At 42.6% G+C, this 20,849-nt stretch overlaps 1 protein-coding gene across 1 annotated transcript in view; it reads right to left on the bottom strand.

Annotated features, from left to right (window-relative positions):
• Nucleotides 1-2,248: 2,248 nt before the first annotated feature.
• Nucleotides 2,249-20,849, bottom strand: part of NPDC1 (neural proliferation, differentiation and control 1) — a 348,849-nt gene continuing 330,248 nt past the window's right edge. Inside the window, exon 9 of the mRNA XM_033959938.1 lies at nt 2,249-2,791. Coding sequence (XP_033815829.1) covers nt 2,720-2,791 — 72 coding nt within the window. The 3' untranslated portion in view covers nt 2,249-2,719. The remainder of the gene's footprint in view (nt 2,792-20,849) is intronic.

The following is a 20,849-nucleotide window of genomic DNA, read 5'->3' as shown; positions in this document are numbered from 1 at the left end:
ATTTGTCATCCCACTCTGCGGAGGTGAGCCGTGACCACCACCATAACTTTGGTGAAGGTTTGGGGTGCTGTCTATAGCCTGAAATGAAGTGCTGAGAATTGATAGCGGTTTTCCAACACATGGACTCTCAGAAACTTGGAATGTGGAGATCTGATGGAAGCTTAAGAACTCTCTTGGGTCTACCTTAGCAATTACAATTCAAACGGTGTCCATTCAAAATTGAGTAACTTTCAGGGCTGCATTGACATATTTGAGACCTAGAATGGGTCTCCACTCTTCTGAGCCTTTCTTGGGCACAAGTATATGGAGTATCTGCCGGAGCCTGAGTCTTCTGGGGATACTGGCTCTATGGCTTGAATATCCAGCAACCTTTGCACTGTGGTCTGGATCTTTTCTGCTTTTTCTGGTCAGCCCGCCGACGAATCCACAATCCAGTTGGAAAGGGGGTGGGTGAATTCTAGCTTGTACCCCTTCTCAAGATAATTTCCAGCATCAGGAGTCTGTTATCTACTCCCAGGCCTCCGCATAATCTGATAGCCAACCCCTAATCTTGAGAGAAGTGGCATTGGCCTGGCATCATTGTCGCTTTTTGGCTAATACTGCAGAGTGGGAACCTGAACACTGGCACCTTCAACTCCTAGAGAATCAAGTCTGGACCCTTGAAAGGATCTGGAAGAGATTTCATGTGGCGATCTTGCACACTGAGCATAAGATCATCTAGGTCCTTCCCAAATAGCATCTGTCGCCTGAGGGAGAGTCTGCTGAGACTGGCCTTGGAGGTTGAATCACCTGTCCATTACCTAATCTAGAGCATTCGCCAGGCATAAATGGAATAAATGGAGACTTTGCCCATGGCTCTGATTACATCATACAGTGCATCTGTTATATGGTCAATTCTAGCTACCACAAACTGGGGAAGGGGTTCCTCCTCTGCAGCCTGGAAGAAAATGGACTGTTGAGGGGCTAAACCCAAAGCTCTCACCCCTCTATCACATGCCATGCGATATGGCACAAGGGCACTCTTAGCTGCCCATCCTGCGCTTATAAGGCATGATAGGGATGGACTCCATCCCTATCACTTTTGAAGCAAAATGAGGTGTTTTAAAGAAGCTTGAGCACTTAGAAAAAAAATCAGAAATTCAATATTGCCGCAGTGGGAGCATTTCAAACCCTCCTCCCTCCTGATTTCTCCATAGGCTATCACAGCCTGTACTCATAGACCACGTGCTCAGCCTGCTTCAGCTCCCTTAAGATGCAGTTGGACAAAAAAGGATCACTGCCTCAACTCAATGGTCAGGCTCCTACACTGAAATTGTCAGGCTACCAGTCGGACTGCTCCTCAATCCCCACCAAGCATGCCAGATGAAAGAGAAGGGGGAAGAGACAAAAAATTGCAGCTACCACTGTGAGTGCCCCAAAGGAATGCTATTGGTGCCTAACAGCCTGTGCTCAAGCTTCTGACCAAGTCAAGGAAGCGAGCAAATGCTGAGGACACGGAACCCTGAGCTCCACAAGATCATCAGTAGGCTGGCTGAACAAATCTACAAAGGATACATCTGCCAGCTGCAGACAGAAAATTCTGCTCCTTTCAAAGCAGGCAGAGAAAACCTTTCTCAGAGGGAACTATAGCACTGCAAAATAAATTGTGAAAACTGTAAAAACACCCCAAAATAAAAAGAAGTAAACCGAGAAGATCAGAAAGATACCTTCATGCTCACTTACAGAAGAATGAGGGAGGGGGAGGGGGCAGCAGCAAAGCCCAGGGAGGAGGAGTGAAAAGCTGTGATTGATATCTTCTGCACAGTGCTTGCGAGCATGTAAGGATAACCCTATGGTTCCGCATACCATCCCTATTGCACTGGAAAATATATTTATTAAGATAATCAGTAGCCCAGTAGGTGGTCTTGCTGCTCATGAACATACTTTAAACATACAGCACAGAAATCCAACTGCCTGGGCCACATCAATGGCTGACAATTTGGAGATATTTGTCCTTAGATATTTTCTTCATGACACAAAGACAACAATTAGGGTGGCTAGGAAAATATTCATCTTTACTTCATGGAGCTGTACTCAAGCCCAGTATCCTGTTTCCAACAGTGACCAACCCAGATCCCAAGTATCTAGCTAGATCCTAAGTAATAAAACAGATTTTATGCTGCTTTTGAATACCTCCAAATTCCAGAGAGAGACTTCTATGTACACATCAGATGGTCTCCTTAGTCAAGACACTCTGCATGGAAACTTGTACAATATTAATTTTACTTTTAATTTGGTCTTGAAAGGAAAGACTAAGAATACTTAAATGATCTCACACATGATGGATGGATGGATGGATGGATACTTACTTTGATTCTTGAAAAAAGCTCCTAGGATGGCATATACCTGAGTATATCTTAATTGCAACATACATAAAATAGAGAGAAATTAATTATATAATTAGAGGTCAAATTTTACCCTGCAAGCAGGAAAGACTTGCAGACATTACCAAAATATTAATACTTCTTATCAAGAGGGTCCAGTTTTGGTTGAACTTTGTAATTTTGCTTTTGGGTGATTTAACAGTCTTATTGAGGATTCACTGATTCGTGCACCAGAAGGTTCATCCATGGCATAGGCTGGAGTTTCAATAGAACCGTCTTTTCTCTATCTTTAATTTTTTTTTTCTTTTTTGGCATTCTGTGTACAAGTCCATGGGAGTCGAGGGCTAAAGGCACCATTACTGGGACTTGGGACTTGGGTGCAGGGAGGAGTCATCAAAGAGGGGATTCTTCACCTCCATCTCTCCAGTCTGCAACATCACAGTTGAATGAAGGGAAAGGAAAAATATGTAGATGGGGCAAAAAGAAAAGGACAAAAATTAGAAATATTCACATTCATATATTTCCTTGCTAATCATTTTTTTTTTTTTTTTTCAAACTTCTCATCCTACAAGAGAATGACAGTGTTCATCTTACAGAAATTGGGTTGGACATTTTTAACTTTGTGTTCAGCTACAGAAGAAGGGATTGCGTAAGTTGGGCCCTAGTAAGGATTTACTAGCCCTTTCCTATGTCAGTGTCTCATTGGCAAAAAAGAAGAGACAGTACAAAATGGCAGTTGCTCATATGAATTTCTTCATAAAGGCAGTTAATAAATCCCAATAAATAAATAGGGGTCCAAGGGACAATTACAAGCTTTTAACTTAGCTGCTTCATTAAAGACAACAGCCCTCCAAGGCTTGGTACACAGATATAATGGTGGCTGAATAATATAGTTCAAGCAAATGGAAGTATGTATTAAAGCTATGTATTAAAGATGACCAGTGTTGGAAAATATGGTGAAATTCTGAGACAATACATCATGGCTGTCCTTCCAGTGCCCCAATCAGCCAGTACAATGTAGCTGGATGAGGGGCAAAGGAAATAGCATTAATTATAAATTAAAAAATGTCTCCTTGCTGGTGAGAGCTGCAAATTTGTTAAGTAGTCAGATGTCCATAGTTCAGAACATTGAAGCTGACCAAAACTGGTGGTTTTAGTTCTGGCCAAAACCGAATCTGTGGCTGAAATCGCTTGGTTTTGGCCAGAACCAAAAACAATGTCTTGGAGGTCCTCCTGGGCCAGCTGCTGTAGGAGAGAGCCAGCCAGCTAGCTACCTGATCCCAATCCTCCCCACCATCCAAAAGCCTACCTTGCTTTAAACGGCCTGGTCTAGTGATTTCTTCTAGGTAAGCGTGGCCCCCAGTTGCTCTGCATCTGCAGGCTTCTCAGCCAAAATGTTTTTTGTGAGTTTTCGTGATGGCCTTGCAAGACTACTATGAGAGATCCTGAAGCCATTTTGGGACTGGAAGCAGCATAAGCAGGAGCGAATGCAGATTGTTCCTCTTATGCTGCTTCCAATCATAAGATGTCTGCCGGGACCTCCTGCAGCAGTCTTGTGAGGCTGCTGTTGAAAGTCCAGGCAGCCACTTTGGCCAAGAAACCTATGGGGGCAGGAAGGATTGGGGATTGCTCTTGCACAGAAGCAGCCAGTAGACCACCAGGCCATTTAAAGGTAGGCCTGCGGAAGGCAGAGAGGTTGGAGTCAGATGCCCAGCCTGGCCATGATGACCTCTTTCAGTGGGGGGAGGGGGGAGAGGGGGTGGACAGTGAAAGTGATGGGATGAATGGAGAATGATGGGAGGTGGAGAGTTTTAGTTTAATTGAGAATGCACGAGCATTTTTGGATGAAACCCAAATCTGGATTTCAGGTTGATATTGGTGACAAATATGAAACTGAAATTCAGTTAGCCTGTAGTGGCCTATACATTCACTTTGTATATACTAAAGACATTTTGCAGCAATGTTGTGTCTTCATTTTGGGATGGTAGGAGGAGAACTTAAAAAAAAATTGTTGTTATCACCACAATGCATGATCTTTGACATCAGAAAGACCTTAATCTCTTTAATTGTCCACAGACTTAACTTAAATGCTGGGGAGACAACTAGAGGGCTAGATGTGCTAACCCAGCAGTCTCAAACACACAGCCCGCGGGCTGCATGCGGCCCCCCAAGGGACTATTTTGCAGCCCACGATCTGTCCTCTCCACTTCACAAGTTTTCCGATTGTGGAGAGGACAATCGCGTACAGACCGCAACTGCGGCTCGCCTAAAGCAGGGGTCCCCAATCTACTTCCCTTCCCTTCCTCGGGCCACCGCAATCGGGGAACAGGCCAGCACCGAGGTCTTAGCTCTCCCTGCTTATCTTCCCCAGCTCGGAGCTGACCAATTCTCGCCACCCGACATCAATTCTAATGTCGGAGAGGAAGTTCCGGGCCAGCCAATTGCTGCCTGGCTGGCCCGGAACTTCCTTTCCGATGTTAGAATTGGTCGGCCCTGCGCTGGAGAAGATAAGCAGGGAGAGCTAAGACCTCGGTGCTGGCCTGTTCCCCGATTGCAGCGGTGGCGGCCTATTCCCCAATGGTGGTGGCTGGGGGAGGGCAGGGAGAAATAAAGAAAGAAAGGGGGGGGACAGGGAGACAGAAAGAAAGAAGGGAAATGGGACACAGATAGAAAGGGGCATGGAGAGAGAAAGAAAGAAAGAAAGAAAGGGCGGGCATGGAGAAAAAAAAAAAAGAAAGGGGGCATGGAGAGAGAGAGAAAGACAGACATATAGAAAGAAAGGGGGCATGGAGAGAGAGAGAAAGAAAGAAAGAAGGGGGCAGGGTGAAAGAAATAAAAAGTTGGGGGATGGAAGGAGACAGATGCCAGACCAGGGGAAAGGAAGGAGGGAGGGAGAGAAAGGAAAGAGAGATGTCAGACCATGGAAATAGGGACGGAAGAAGAGAGAGATAGAAGGGAAGGGAAGACTTGGAAACGTAGATTTTGAAAAGAAAGCAGAAAAATTGAATATTAAGTTAATGCCAAAGATGGATGCAAGGCAGAAAGTGAGGACGGAGAGAAAAACAGTCAAAGGACAAGAAGGCCCTGGAAACATAGTTAAAAACACAGAAAAATAAAGGTAGGGAAAATGATTTTATTTTCAATATAGTGATTGAAATGTGTCAGTTATGAGAAAGGAAAGATATTAAACTTTAAATGTGAGGGCTGCAGAAAAAACTGGGTACTTGGAGGGCTGCAGAAAAAATAGTTAATGACAATTTTGCATAAGGTAAAACTCTTTATAGTTTATAAATCTTTCCTTTAACTGTTAAAGGAAAGATTTATAAACTATAAAGAATTTTACCTCATGCAAAGTTGTCATTTCTTTAATAAGACATTAACTATTTTTTCTGCGGCACTCCAAGTACCTACAAATCCAAAATTTGGCCCCACTAAGGGTTTGAGTTTGAGACCACTGTGCTAACCTGTGCTATTTAAAGCATATTAATATCATTTCATTCATTCATTCAGTTTTCTATTCTGTTCTCCCAGGGGAGCTCACAATGGTTTACATGAATTTATTCAGGTACTCAAGTATTTTTCCTATTATCATAAGAATATAAGAGTTGCCATGCTGGGACAGACAGAAGGTTCATCATGTCCAGTATCTTGTTTCCAACAATGGCCAACCCAGATCACAAGTACCTGGCACAGATTTTATGATGCTTATTCTAGAAATAAACCATGGATTTTCCCAAGTTCACCTTAATAACAGCTTATTGACTTTTCTTTAAGGAAATTACCCAAACCTTTGTTTTTTGTAATATATTAATTATTGAAGACTCAGTTGTTCAAAAAGCCTTTACTAATTGGCAAACATACAAATTTTAAACTTAATAAGGCTATCATCCAAACCTTTTTTAAACCCTGCTGCTTTCATCACATTCTCTGGCACAAATACCAGTATCTAAACAAACTAACCCAAGTGGTATATGAGATCAAAATCAAAGTATAAAAACTTATACCACTTATCTAGGAGAGTACATCAGACAAGTAGCAGTATATTTTATTTCTACTATATACAGGAAAAGGCCTCAGAAATGGAGCCTATGCACAGTACCAGTATATCAAAATGATAAAAGTTGAGTGGATAAATATTTCTCTGGTTTGTTTAAATTTACTTCTTAGTAGCTTCCTTGTATGCCCCCATAGTGCTAGTATTTTCGGAAAGAGTAAACAAGCAATTCACATCTACCCATTCCACTCCACTCAGTATTTTATAGATCTCTATCACATCTCCCCTGCGCAATCTCTTCTCCAAGTTGAACAGGGAAGTCATCCTATCCCCTTTATCATTTTCATTGCCCTTCTCTGTATCTTTGCTAATTCCACTATATCTTTTTTGAGATGCGGTGACCAAAATTGCACGCAGTATTTGAGGTGCAGTCGTACTATGGAGCGACACAAAGGCATTATAAGATTCTCTTTTGTTTTTCATTCTTTTCTTAATAATTCCTAACATTTTATTTGTTTTCATAGCTGCTGTTGCACATGAAGCAGAGGATTTCAATGTATCATCAATGATGACACCTAGATCCTTTTCTTGAGCGGTGACTCATAATGACACTAGATTTACTAAGATTAAACAAGAAGTGATGATTAGAAAAAAAAAAAATAGACCCTGTAGAATTTTGGAAATTAATAGTTATCTCCCAAAGTGGTTGATATAGCGGAATTCTCTCATTTCTGGGACACATATACAACAATTCATGGTGATATTGCCCCTAAAAACCTCTTAAGAGATGATCTGGTAAATTAAATGAATGGTATGATTCAGAACTTCACATTAAGAAACGACTAGTTAGAAAGTTAGAAAGGAAATGGCAAAAAACTAAATCCCCATTTGATCGACTTGATTGGTGTGCTGAGGTTCATAAGTATAAACTTCTTATAAAAGACAAATGTAAAGCCCATTATTCAGCTAAAGTAGGACTAGCTGCGGCCAACACCAACAAATTATTTCAATTAGTATCTAAAACTTTTGACGTAGCATCACTTTTAAAATCTCATTTAGTAGTTCCTACTTCTAATGAACTGGCAAATTATTTTCAATCGAAGGTAACATCTTTAAGAACCCAATGCTCATTACCGGAAGGTATCAAAATTTCCAATAATCTTAATCTACTGGATGACGGAATCCCAGTTGATCAATTATGGATAACATTTGAGACACCAGACTGGAATCAATTCCTCAAACTCTATAATAAATATGTACATTCTTATTGAATGCTAGATCAGTGTTCACCAACTATAATACAAAGTGCTCCTCTACATTTTAAGTTTGAATTATTCAATTGGCTACCTTACTTTCTGGCCAATGGTATTTTTTTAAAAACAGGAGATCTTATAATTGTTACCCCTATTATTAAAAATATTAAGGAATCACGTTCTCTGGCCTCAAACTGTAGACCTATAGCTTCTATTCTATCCTTTGTTAAACTTAATGGAGGGCTTGGTTCAATTACAACTATCAGATTATCTAGATCAGTATAATTTACTACACACATCACAGTCTGGATTCCATCCTTTGCATAGTACAGAAACTGTACTTGCCTCAATGCTGGATTATAAATTACTTAGTAAAGGCTGCAATGTCCTTGTCCTGCAGTTTGATTTAGTGGACCACACTAAGGGCTCCTTTTATAAAGGCACGGTAGTGGTTTAACGAGCGTAATACTGTGCGCTAAACCGCCGGCCATGCTAGCCGCTACCGCCTCCTCTTGACTGGTCAAAGACCAGCGCCCTGATTCAGACTATTCCTATCAGCGTACTTCCTTGTTCAGCAGGAACTTGTCTAACTTGAATCCCTGGAGGGTGTTTTCCCCTATGATAGACTCTGGAAGAGCGTTCCAGTTTTCCACCACTCTGGGTAAAGAAGAACTTCCTTATGTTTGTACGGAATCTATCCCCTTTCAACTTTAGAGAGTGCCCTCTCGTTCTCCCCACTTTGGAGAGGGTGAACAACCAATTTTCAAAAAAGGATCGAGAGGGGAACCGGGCAACTATAGACCTGTGAGTCTTACGTCTGTCCCCGGCAAGATGGTTGAAGCACTGATCAAGGATAGCATGGTCCGGCACTTGGACGCACACGACTTGATGAAACCCAGTCAACACGGATTCAGGAAAGGGAAATCATGTTTGACGAATTTACTCCAATTTTTTGAGACTGTGAACGAGCAAATTGATAGTGGGAAGCCGGTGGACATAATATACTTGGACTTCCAGAAAGCGTTCGACAAAGTTCCACATGAAAGACTTCTCAGGAAACTACAAAGCCATGGCATAGAGGGGGATATACAAAGATGGATAGGCAAATGGCTGGAAAACCGAAAGCAGAGAGTGGGCATAAATGGGAAGTTCTCCGACTGGGAGAAAGTGACTAGTGGTGTACCCCAGGGCTCGGTACTTGGGCCGATCCTTTTTAATATTTATATCAATGATCTGGAGGAAGGAACATCCAGTGAGATCATCAAGTTTGCAGACGATACAAAACTATGCCGGGCGATCAGATCGCATGAGGATAGAGAGAAACTCCAGAGCGACTTGTGTCGGTTAGAAACATGGGCGGAGAAATGGCAGATGAAGTTCAATGTGGAGAAATGCAAGGTAATGCATTTAGGCAATAAGAATAAGGAATACGAGTATACAATGTCAGGTGCAACTCTGGGGAAGAGTGAACAAGAAAAGGACCTGGGTGTACTGATAGATAGGACCCTGAAGCCGTCGGCACAATGCGCGGCAGCGGCAAAGAAGGCAAATAGAATGTTGGGCATGATAAAGAAAGGAATCTCGAGTAGATCGGAGAAAGTTATAATGCCGCTTTATAGGGCAATGGTCAGACCACACTTGGAATACTGCGTCCAACATTGGTCTCCCTACCTAAAGAAGGATATAAAACTGCTGGAGAGGGTGCAGAGACGAGCAACAAAACTGGTGAAGGGTATGGAAAAACTGGAATACGAGGACAGACTTATAACACTAGGATTATTCTCCCTTGAGAAAAGGAGACTGCGTGGGGATATGATCGAGACCTTCAAAATACTGAAAGGAATCGACAAAATAGAGCAGAGAAGATTATTTACATTGTCCAATTTGACACGGACTAGAGGACATGTAATGAAGCTAAGGGGGGACAGGTTCAGGACTAATGTCAGGAAGTTCTGCTTCACTCAGAGAGTGGTTGACACCTGGAATGCCCTCCCAGATGAGATTACTGCGGAATCGACCGTCCTAGGCTTCAAGAGCAAACTAGATGCATATCTCCTTAAGAGAGGCATGTAAGGATATGGTGGACTATAAATTACGACAGGTGTACACCTGGCAGGGCCTCCGCGTGTGCGGATCGCCGGACTTGATGGACCGAAGGTCTGATCCGGAGATGGCATTTCTTATGTTCTTATGTTCTTTATGTTCTTATGTTCTGTCTTTATCTACTAAGTCTATCCCCTTCAGTACCTTGAATGTTTCGATCATGTCCCCTCTCAATCTCCTCTGTTCGAGGGAGAAGAGGCCCAGTTTCTCTAATCTTTCGCTATATGGCAGCTCCTCCAACCCCTTAACCATCTTAGTCGCTCTTCTCTGGACCCTTTCGAATGGTACCATGTCCTTCTTCATGCTGTATGCAGTACTCCAGGTGAGGGCGTACCATGGCCCGGTACAGCGGCATGATAACCTTCTCCGATCTGTTCATGATCCCCTTCTTTATCATTCCTAGCATTCTGTTTGCCCTTTTCGCTGCTGCCGCCACACTTTGCGTGGACGGCCTCATCTCAAACATAACTCATATTATAGAAGAAATATTTAGTGTGGTAGAAGATTGGATGAAAGGATTTAGTTTAAAGCTTAATTCTGACAAAACCGATTTTTTTTGTGTGTCTCCAGGTAATGATACAATTGGGACATCTTTACTAATAAAAAATAATATCCAATTCAATCAACTGTAAAAGTCCTAGGGGTTACTCTAGATTGGAATCTTACCATGTGCAACCAGTGGTCATAGTGGTCCATAAGGGTTTCAATATGTTATGGAAATTATGCAAACTCAGAAACTATTTTGACTTCTCTGCCTTTAAAATTCTGGTACAGTCACTGGTTCTCGGGCATTTGGATTATTGCAATATCATCTATTTGGCAAACACTAAAAAAAATCTACGCAAGATGTGAATAATCCAGAATACTGCGGTTAGGCTCATTTATGGACTAAGAAAATATGACCACATCACATATTGTTATCGTGAATTACATTGGTTAACTAAGGAGGTACGAATTCTTTTTAAATTGGGGGTGTCTCTATTATAAGGAAGATTATATTATATTATACTATCAGGAAGCTATGGAATCACGGGGTGCGAGGGGAGGTCCACCGATGGATCAAAAACTGGCTGGCAGACAGGAAGCAGAGGGTTGGTGTAAAGGGCCACTACTCAGACTGGCAAGGGGTCACGAGCGGGGTTCCTCAAGGGTCAGTGCTGGGACCGCTCCTGTTTAACATATTCATTGACGACCTGGAGGCGGGAACAAAATGTGAGGTCATCAAATTTGCAGATGACACCAAACTATTCAGCAAGGTTGAAACCACGGTAGATTGCGAGGATCTCCAAAGGGATCTTACGACACTGGAAGAATGGGCGAAAAAGTGGCAAATGAGCTTCAATGTAGGGAAATGCAAGGTCATGCATATAGGGAGAAGGAACCCGATGTTCACTTACAAAATGGGGGGATCAATGCTAGGGGTCAGTAAGCTGGAAAGAGACCTGGGAGTGATGGTAGACACGACATTGAAGGCGTCAGCACAGTGCGCCACAGCCTCGAGGAAAGCAAACCAAATGTTAGGTATCATTAAGAAGGTTATCTCGACCAGAACGAAGGAAGTCATCCTGCCACTGTACCGGGCTATGGTGCGCCCGCATCTGGAATACTGTGTACAGTACTGGTCACCGTACCTCAAAAAGGACATGGCAATGCTTGAGGGAGTCCAGAGAAGAGCAACTAAACTGATTAAGGGTATGGAAAACCTTACATACACTGACAGACTGAAGAAGCTGGGGCTGTTCTCCCTGGAAAAGCGGAGACTCAGAGGAGATATGATAGAGACCTTCAAGATCCTGAGGGGCATCGAAAAGGTTGACAAGGACAGATTTTTCAATTTAAAAGAAACCACAAGAACAAGGGGACACTCGATGAAATTGAAGGGGGACAGGTTTAGAACAAACGCAAGGAAATTCTTTTTCACACAGAGGGTGGTGGACACATGGAACACCCTTCCGGAGGCCGTGATAGGAAATAGCACAGTAAAGGGTTTCAAGGAAGACCTGGATAGGTTCCTGGAGGACAAAAGGATTGAGGGGTACAGATAAGAGCAGTGGAAGGTTTAGAGATAAGTGTAGAGGTAGGTATAAAATTAGTCAGGGACCGCTGCTCAGGCAATATGCCTGATGGGCCGCCGCGTGAGCGGACCGCTGGGCGGGATGGACCTCTGGTCTGCCCCGGCGGAGGCGACTACTTATGTTCTTATAAGGTATTAATGGGTTTGGTTCCGTTGGGGACTATGGACCCAACACAGTCCATGTTTCGACAAAACTGTCTTCTTCAGAGTCCCTAATGGTCTTGGCTCAGAAACTCGTGGATCAGAGGCTAAAAGTGACTCTGTGCGGTTGAGAAGTTTTCAATAGCGGGAGAAGACAGTGTTCCAAGTAAATCAGAATGTGTGTACCTATCTATATATGTTATTTTTGTGACACTATTAGGTAGTTTTTCTGTTCTCTGCTGACAATTGTAAATTGTGCAGATTAAATACATTTTTTGAATAAATACCTATTTTTCTCATTTTATATATATATATATATATATATATATATATATATATATATATATACATATATATACACATTTGAATAAAAAGAACATCAAACCAATAAAGAAAATATACTTGTAGGGTATTTTCGATAGTGTATCTAAGTCCAATTTGGACTTCCTGTGTAATGCATCCAAAATTTGGATGCCAAAATCATCCATTTTCAAATCCACTAAATGTCTTTTTTTTAAATGACCTAGTTAGACCTCTTGGCCATTATCAAACACAAAAATGTTTTAAGTTCTAGATGTCCACACCCAAGCCATTTGGACATATGCAGGGCCAGCATGTCTGCTACACTGGACACATAAACATGCCAGCAGAGCAATGGGCACTGCTGTGAACTTCACATAAAGGGTACTAAGAACATAAGAATTGCCACTGCTGAGTCAGCCCAGCAGTCTGCTCCTGCGGCGGCCCTTAGGTCAAAGACCAGTGCCCTAACTGAGACTAGCCTTATTTACTTATGTTCAGGTTCAGCAGGAACTTGTCTAACTTTGTCTTGAATCTCTGGAGGGTGTTTTTCCCTATAACAGCCTCCGGAAGAGCGTTCCAGATTTCTACCACTCTCTGGGTGAAGAAGAACTTCCTTACATTTGTACAGAATCTATCCCCTTTTAACTTTAGAGAGTACCCTCTCGTTCTCTCTACCTTGGAGAGGGTGAACAACCTGTCTTTATCTACTAAGTCTATTCCCTTCATTATCTTGAATGCTTCGATCATGTCGCCTCTCAGTCTCCTGTTTTCAAGGGAGAAGAGGCCCTCTCTAATCTCTCATTGTACGGCAACTCCTCCAGCCCCTTAACTATTTTAGTTGCTCTTCTCTGGACCCTTTTGAGTATTACTATGTTCTCTGGACCCTTTCGAGTAGTACATCTCACCATAACCTCCTTATGGTGAACCCTCCAAACCTGCCTTCCACCAAATCTACTATCCCCGTCTACCACCCCAATAGCCCTTATAAGAACATAATAGTCTTACTGAGTCAGACCAATGGTCCATCTAATCCAGTAGCCCATCTTCACAGTAGCTAATCCAGGTCACTAGTACCTAGCAAAAACCCACTAAATAGTAGCAATATTCCATGCTACAAATCCAGGGCAAGCAGTGGCTTCCCCCATTGTTTATCTCAATAAAACAGACTATGGACTTTTTCTCTAGGAAATTGTCCAAACCTTTCTTAAAACCAGCTACATTAACTACTCTTACAACAACCTATGGCAATGCTTTCTAGAGCTTAACTATTCTCTGAGTGAAAAAAAAATCCTCCCATTGGTTTTAAAAGTATTTCCCTGTAACTTCATTGAGTATCCCCTAGTCTTTGTAATTTCTGATGGAGTAAAAAATCGATTTACTTGTACCTGTTCTACACCACTCAGGATTCTGTAAACTTCAGTCAAATCTCTCCTCAGCGGTCACTTTTCCAAGCTGAAGAGCCCTAATCTCTTTAGTCTTTCCTCATATGAGAGGAGTTCCATCCCCTTTATCATCTTGGTCACTCTTCTTTGAACCTTTTCTAGTTCTGCTATGAGGTATATCTTTTTTTGAGATAAGACGACGCAATACTCAAGGTGAGGTTGCACCATGGAGCGATACAGAGGCATTAGACATTTTGTCTTGTTAGCCATCCCTTTTTTAAAATTATTCCTAGCATCTTGTTTGCTTTTTTGGCCACCACCGCACATTTGGCGGAAGGATTCAGTGTACTGTCTATGATGACACCGAGATGTTTTTCTTGGGTGCTGACTCCCAAGGTGGACCCTAGTATCCAGTAACTATGATTTTGGGTTATTCTTCCCAATGTGCATAACTTTACATTTGTCCACATTAAATTTCATCTGCTATTTGGATGCTCAGTCTTCCAATTTCCTAAGGTGTGCCTGCAATTTTTTACAATCTAAATGTGTTTTGTGTCATCTGTAAATCTAATTACCTCATTCTTTTCTTCCCGTCTCCCTTTTGTATTTACCTTATTTGTTTTCTTTTCTTTCCATAATAATTGTATTTCTCCCCCCCTCCCTATATGTTATTAGAGGCTCTATAGTTCCACCTACCCAGTATGTACTTGTATTGGTCACGTACATTTTACTTGTCTAATCACTAGCAGATTTGTTATCATGGCCAAAGTATGTTCAGTTTGTCAAATATTTATTTGTTATATGTTATTTTTTAATATTTTGTAAATCGCTTTGCATTTTGAACATGCGTTTAATCAAAAACTGGAATAAACTTGAAACTCACTCATTTCAATTACAGGCCCCTGAGGCACGCCACTATTTACCCTCCTCCATTGAGAAAAATGGCCATTTAACTACTATTTGTTTTCTATCCAATAACCAATTCATAATTCACAACTAAACATTGCTTCCTATCCCATGACTCTTTCATTTTCTCAGGAGCCTCCAAAGGTGGCAGCTATATGACAGTATAGTAAGATTTTGGTGGGCTCATACTTTTCACCATAAATGTAGTGATTAGAATATGATATCGGCCTGAGTTCCCTTCTCTGTGGTTCTCTACACCACCCTCCAGGACACTCCAGTTACCTGCTTGCTGATCTACTAAGCTTTCCCATACCAGTGCTGCTGTTTCAGAGACAGGTATATACAGTTTCATTAAGATCTTGGGGGGGGGGGGGGGGGGGTTGGAGGGAGACAGTGACCACTGGGGGAGTATGGGGGTCATTACTTAATCCATCCAGTGGTCATCTGGTCAGTTTGGGTATCTTTTTGGCACTTAGACACTTTTAAAACAGGTCTAGTTCCAGATGTCTAAATGTTGGAGGCTTGTGCAGACGAAGACAGAGCTTGCAAGGGGGGGGGGGGGGCAGGACAGGGACAGAACGAGGATGGAGATAAAGCCTGCGGGGACAGAGACAAATTTGTCCCTGTGTCATTCTATAGTCTCGAGTTCTCACAGGAATTGCTTGCTTATTCCCTAGACTGCCAGGGTTCAACAAGCAACAATTTAAGAGGACTATAAAGATGTAATGTTCACATTTAATCCAAGCCATGTTGCCTCATTAATGACAACCAGTGACCATGTGAAAGGCTTTACTGAAGTTCCTCCATAGATACTTTGTGATCTATGTATTATAACCTTACAATGAGACTGGAAGAAGTTACCATTGCATCTTAACTTCTTATGACATCATGCTAAGGTTAGTGTTGGGGTAGTTTTGGGCCTCTAGTCTATAGGAAAGTTAGGTTAAACTTGGGCTTTGTTACATAGCTGTCTAGACCAGGCTTGAAGTGTATTTTTTTTAAAGTTTCAAGTTTATTAAAATTTTGATACAATGCAAATCAAGATTTCTAAGCGTTTTACAAACTGTATTAAAAAAGGGGAAAACAATGAATAAATAAATACCGACTAAACAATACATCACAAACATGAAACGATAGGAAAGTGGGGAGAACTACAATTTAAAAGTAAAGAAAACATGTGGCGGGGCATAATCGAAAGGGAGGTCTAAGTCCGTTTACATCCATCTCGCAAGTCGTCCAAAGTTAAAAAGAGCGTAAGACACATTTTCGAAAGATACGTCCAACTTTTTTTTACTTTTGAAAATCGTCTAATTATACGTCCTGCTGATCTGATCGTCCAAGCCACTAAATCGTCCATCTTTATACCACATTTCCGTCCAAGTCCAAAATGCCTAGAACAAGCCCTGTTAGACGTGGGAGGGGTCTGCAAAGTGATGGACTGCATACCCATACATGCCACCTAAATAGTGGGGTACCTTACAGGGCACTGCTGTGAACTTCACAAAAAGGGTGTCATGGCCTCTCCTCACTACAAGTCCCTTATAGGTGATGGTGAGGCCCCTAAACCACCTCCAGAATCCCCTAGACCCACTTATCTACCACCCCAATAGCCCTTATGGCTGCAGGAGCCACTTATATGCCAGTAAAAAAGGGTTTTGGAGGTATATAGGGCAATGCACATGTTTAAGTATCAATGCAGTGATTACAGGGGCTTATGGGCATGGGTCCTCCATTCTATGGGTCCCTAACCCAGCCCCAAGATGACTTAAATTGCCTCTGTGCTGGACGACTAGAATTTCCTATGCCAGGCGGCCAGGTGATGATGGTCTGGAGGCTGAAATTTAAAGTTGTGAATAAAATTTTTATGGGGGGGGGGAGTTGGTGATCACCGGGGTAGTGTGTGGGGCTCTGTGTTATGTGTTTTCAGTGCTTATCTGGTGAGTTTGGGTGGGTTTTTGTGACTTAGACCATGTTTTACATGGTCTAAGTCACAATGTCCAAGTTCCATCAATCCTGGGCTCTATAACTTTTGGTTAGATATGCTGTATGACTAAGTCTAAGCCAGCCCATGTCCCGCCCAACTCCCGCCCCCCGAAACGCCCTGTTTAGCTTTGGACGTTGAGCAGCACTATGAAGGCCTAGGTCGTTTAGAAATACATCCAAAACCCATTTTTATTTTCGGCGCTTGGATGTTTTTGAGAAATGTTCGTTCAAATGCCGACTTAGGCCGGTTTTTGGACTTTTTCTCTTTCGATTATGAGCCCCAAAGGGTAAACAACAATAGGGAAGCTAGGGAATAAAGATTATTAGATAACTTTGATTGTTTCCAAGTCTATTCAGCAGTTATATGCATCTCGGAAGAGGTAGCTCTTTAGATGTCCCTTAAATTTATCTAGATTTTTTACCACTCTGATATGAAGTGGCAGGGAATTCCATATTGTAGGGGCCGTAATTGCAAATGAAGTGGCCCGACGCGTGCTGATGATTTTCAAGGATGGTGTATAAAGAAGATGTTGAGATGAAGATCTTAGGACTCTTGAAGGTTCATGTGGAATAAGGAGCTTGTGGATAAAGGCTGGTTCATTATAGATCCAAGCTGATATACTGAAAAACATTGCAACATGGAGCTGGATTGTTTATTCTATATGAGATCATGGGACAGAAAAATTGTGATGGAAAGCCATTTAGGTCATGATGATCTGGGACAATTATGCACACCCATGGAGGTGGTCAGAGGGCAGGTTTGCTGAGACTCCCCTTTAATGGGCCTTTCAGAGAATGGGTTGTGCATGCTTAAGCTGACTTGGCCTTTGCATCATAGGACTAGTTCCCATGACTTAATCTTCATCAAGCTGGACCAATCATGAATTGGCAAGCTCCATTACTTCCATGTCAACCTGTCAACAGCCTATTGCAGAACTTACCATTAATGGCTATGAAGACAAATCCTAAAAAATGAAAACTTACCTCTGACAACTAATTGATATCTGTCTTCTCTCCTATACTCCTACCTGTCCCCCATCCCCCTTCTTCTTCCCCTTCCTTTCCTGTTTACTCTTTGTCACCTAAAGCTTGTATAGGTTGTGTGACTCACAAAAAGAATATTAGATTAGATAACAATGGATTTCCTGGACACTGAGAAGAAAGAGGAGGAGAAACAGAATGAAACTGTGAGAGAGAACTGGTGGCTTCCTGCCCTACACAGGGACTGGAAAGATATGCCATGGAGAAGGATGCCTTGCCAGGAAGGGGGGGCAACAACAATCTTTTTCTGGGCAGAGGTGAGAAATGCTCTACAGTAAAATTCTGTTTTAAATCAGACTCTTTTTTAGAGTAGTACTAGTCTTGACATCAACTAGCAAAGTTCAAGTTCATTCACTAAACAAGGGGTTATCAGAGGAGAAGTTGCTCTGAGTCTAGACAAATTTAAAAGTTTCTTGAAAGCATTTCTTTTCAAAGATGCTTTCAAAAATTAAAATTCACTAACCGAATGCATCTCTGCAGATTTCCTGTTCTTAGCATTCTCTTCCTGCTTTTTAGTCCCCTCCCATTATGTGATCCTTCAACGTTGCCTTTCTCTAAAATTATGTAGTTCTACCCACTATCCCTTCATGGTCTATAAGTCTGTTTGTCTTGGTAAAGATAGGTGCAAATTGTTTTTGTTACCCCTTTTTTATACTTGCACTTCGCTTTGAAACTATGTTATAAGCGTATGCATCAAATTTTAATAAACATGAAACATGTTAAGCATCTATCCCCAAACATTTAAGATGGAAAGAGATCTATCTCCTTCATTAGATCCATCATTCACAATACAGCATTAATCCATCCTGCCTCTTTTGTTTCTACTTTAATTTGTATTTTATGGTGCTCTGCAATCAGCATCAGACAATGAGGACTGTTGCATGGTAATTTGCCTTCTGGACTGTCAGCTGTTCTGGATGCCTGCTGCTACAAAATACTGTATGTGAGAATGATAAGATCTGAATGCTGCAAGTGTGTCATTTCTGCCGCACAGTAGGGGTATGCATGGGGAAAAACAAATGTTGGTTTTCCATCTATAAATTATATATATTTGTTTTTGTGTTTTAGCATAGGACAAGACATAGAAAGAAATCAAACGCCGGTGTTTTCATTGTTTACGTAGCTGTACATTCCTGCTGCAGAGGACCAGTTCAATACAGTAGAGCAAAGTGATGAGCAAAAACTGATTTTACTGCAGCCCTGATCTTAGTGCTTAAACTGCTGCAGGTTCATAAGTGACCATATTTACAAGAATTTCAGTGGGAAAAACACCAGAGCAAACTGGAGCAATAACTTCTCTGAAGCAAATTTTGGATGTATCTGCACTCAACTTCTTCATTAATGCGTGCAATTAAAATAAAAGCACGGTCCTTCCACCTTCAAGGCCTGCCGATCAAAAATGACAGGCATTCCCTCCTCGTTGCATCATGTGATGCACAGTAAGGGGCCCAAGGCCCTGATTGGCTCAGATGGCTAAGGCCCCTCCTGCCAATTTTCTTTCACGCAGAGGGGGTTCAGCCTGGCAGGAGGGATGTGGACGTCCCTCCTGCCTATTTTCTCTCATGGGGGGATGGTCGGCATGGCAGAAGGGAAGTGGGCAGCCCTCCTGCTGTTTTGCTACCGCAGGGGGGGGTCAGTATGGCAGGAGGGAGTGGGCATCCCTCCTGCCATTATTTTCTTGCGCCAGGGGGAGCATCCCTCCTGCCAATTTGCATTAGTGCGGGGGAAGAAGGGGGATTCCCTGTGCCGTGTTTGTCAGGGGTCATCAGCAGGGGGGGGGGGGGCTTTTTTTTTTAATGGGGGCAGTTATTGTGCCCATTAAAAAAGAAGAAATAAAAAAGGTTTCCTGTTGTGAACAGCTGAGTGGCAGGAGGCTGCTTTCGGGGCTTCCCCCTCCTCTAAGCTGTTCGGGCTTCCCCTGCTGGCTATGCGTATATGAGAGAGTCACTCGCACAGCGATCAATCAAACAGCAGAGTCGGGGATTATGACGAACCTCCACATGAAACATTTACATGAAAACCTTTTAGTGCCTAAATAGCTCTTTTTGAATCGGCCAAAAATTGGATTGGAGCAGACCCACACAGTCTTACCAATCCTCTTTAGTGCATCTATCCCCCTCTAATAATATACTCTCAGGAAAAGGGTCAGTTAAACTCCAATTATATTACCTCAAATCAGAACCCCATATGGACAACAAACCTCCCCTCTGCAACACTAACAGGCTTTAATTTCACACACACACACAAGCCAATCACTCAACAGGAAGTAACAGGGAAAAAGAAAGGAAAGAAAGGTGGAGAAAAAGCCTCAGTTCAGCTTCATCTGGCAAAAAACTCCACCTTTCAAAGCTAACCCTGTACTCCAAAATATAGAACCAGTTGAAAAAGCTCTATGGTAGCCTGCAGGGAGATGTTACAAAACACACCGGGACACATAGCCCTCAATTGTGAAAAAATGGGTAAATTAGCACTGTAGCAAAGTAGTCCAGGATTCAGCGTGGAACACAGCAAAAAAAGAGAACAACTTAGCTGCTTCGGCATCCAGGATCTCTCAGTCCTTCACCTCCCCTGCCCCTGACGCAGCAACCAGAGCGAAACGGAGGGCTCCCCGTCGGGTTCAGTGGCTGCAGAGCCTTAGGCCCCTCCCCATGCACCACATGATGCACCAGGTGAGGGAAAGCCCTGCTATTCTGGAGCGGTGAGCCTATGAGTAGGACAGACTGAGCTTCTGTCCTGCTCCTACATCTCTGAGAAGGTACGGGAGTTTCAAGGGATGGCAGCAGAGGACTTCCAGTGACAGAAGGAAGTGGGCATCCCTCCTGTCTTTTTTTGGGGGGTGGGGGGTAAGGGGGAGGTTAGAAGATGTTTGGGAGGCACCTGGCGCAGGAGTGGGCCTTCGGTGGCAGGAGGGAGTGGGCATCCCTCCTGCCCTATCGCTACCACAGTGGGGGTGGGGGTGTTCCATTGACAGGATAGAGTGGGCATCCCTCCTGCTGTTTTCACTGCCATGGGGGGAGGTCGTGGTGCCCTAACAGCAGTAACTGCTGTTAGGGCTCTGTACATGTGTCAATCGCTTACTGAACGATTGATTGGTCGAATTTGCATGCAAATGATTTCCATCCAAACTTGATAGTGCACTGATTGCTGCTGGAGAATTGGCCAACAACGATTGAGTAGGTATCTTTATTACATCTAGCCCTTTATCTTTCTCTACCCTCCCATCTATTCCATCCAGAGCAGCCAACTTTTCAAAATTATTGGGGGTGCTAAACCCAATAGAAATTACCTCTCCCTGGACATGGTCAA

This window comes from Geotrypetes seraphini, chromosome 10 (assembly GCF_902459505.1).
Source record: "Geotrypetes seraphini chromosome 10, aGeoSer1.1, whole genome shotgun sequence".
NCBI classification, from domain to species: domain Eukaryota; kingdom Metazoa; phylum Chordata; class Amphibia; order Gymnophiona; family Dermophiidae; genus Geotrypetes; species Geotrypetes seraphini.
This window is presented reverse-complemented; position numbering and strand designations above follow the sequence as displayed.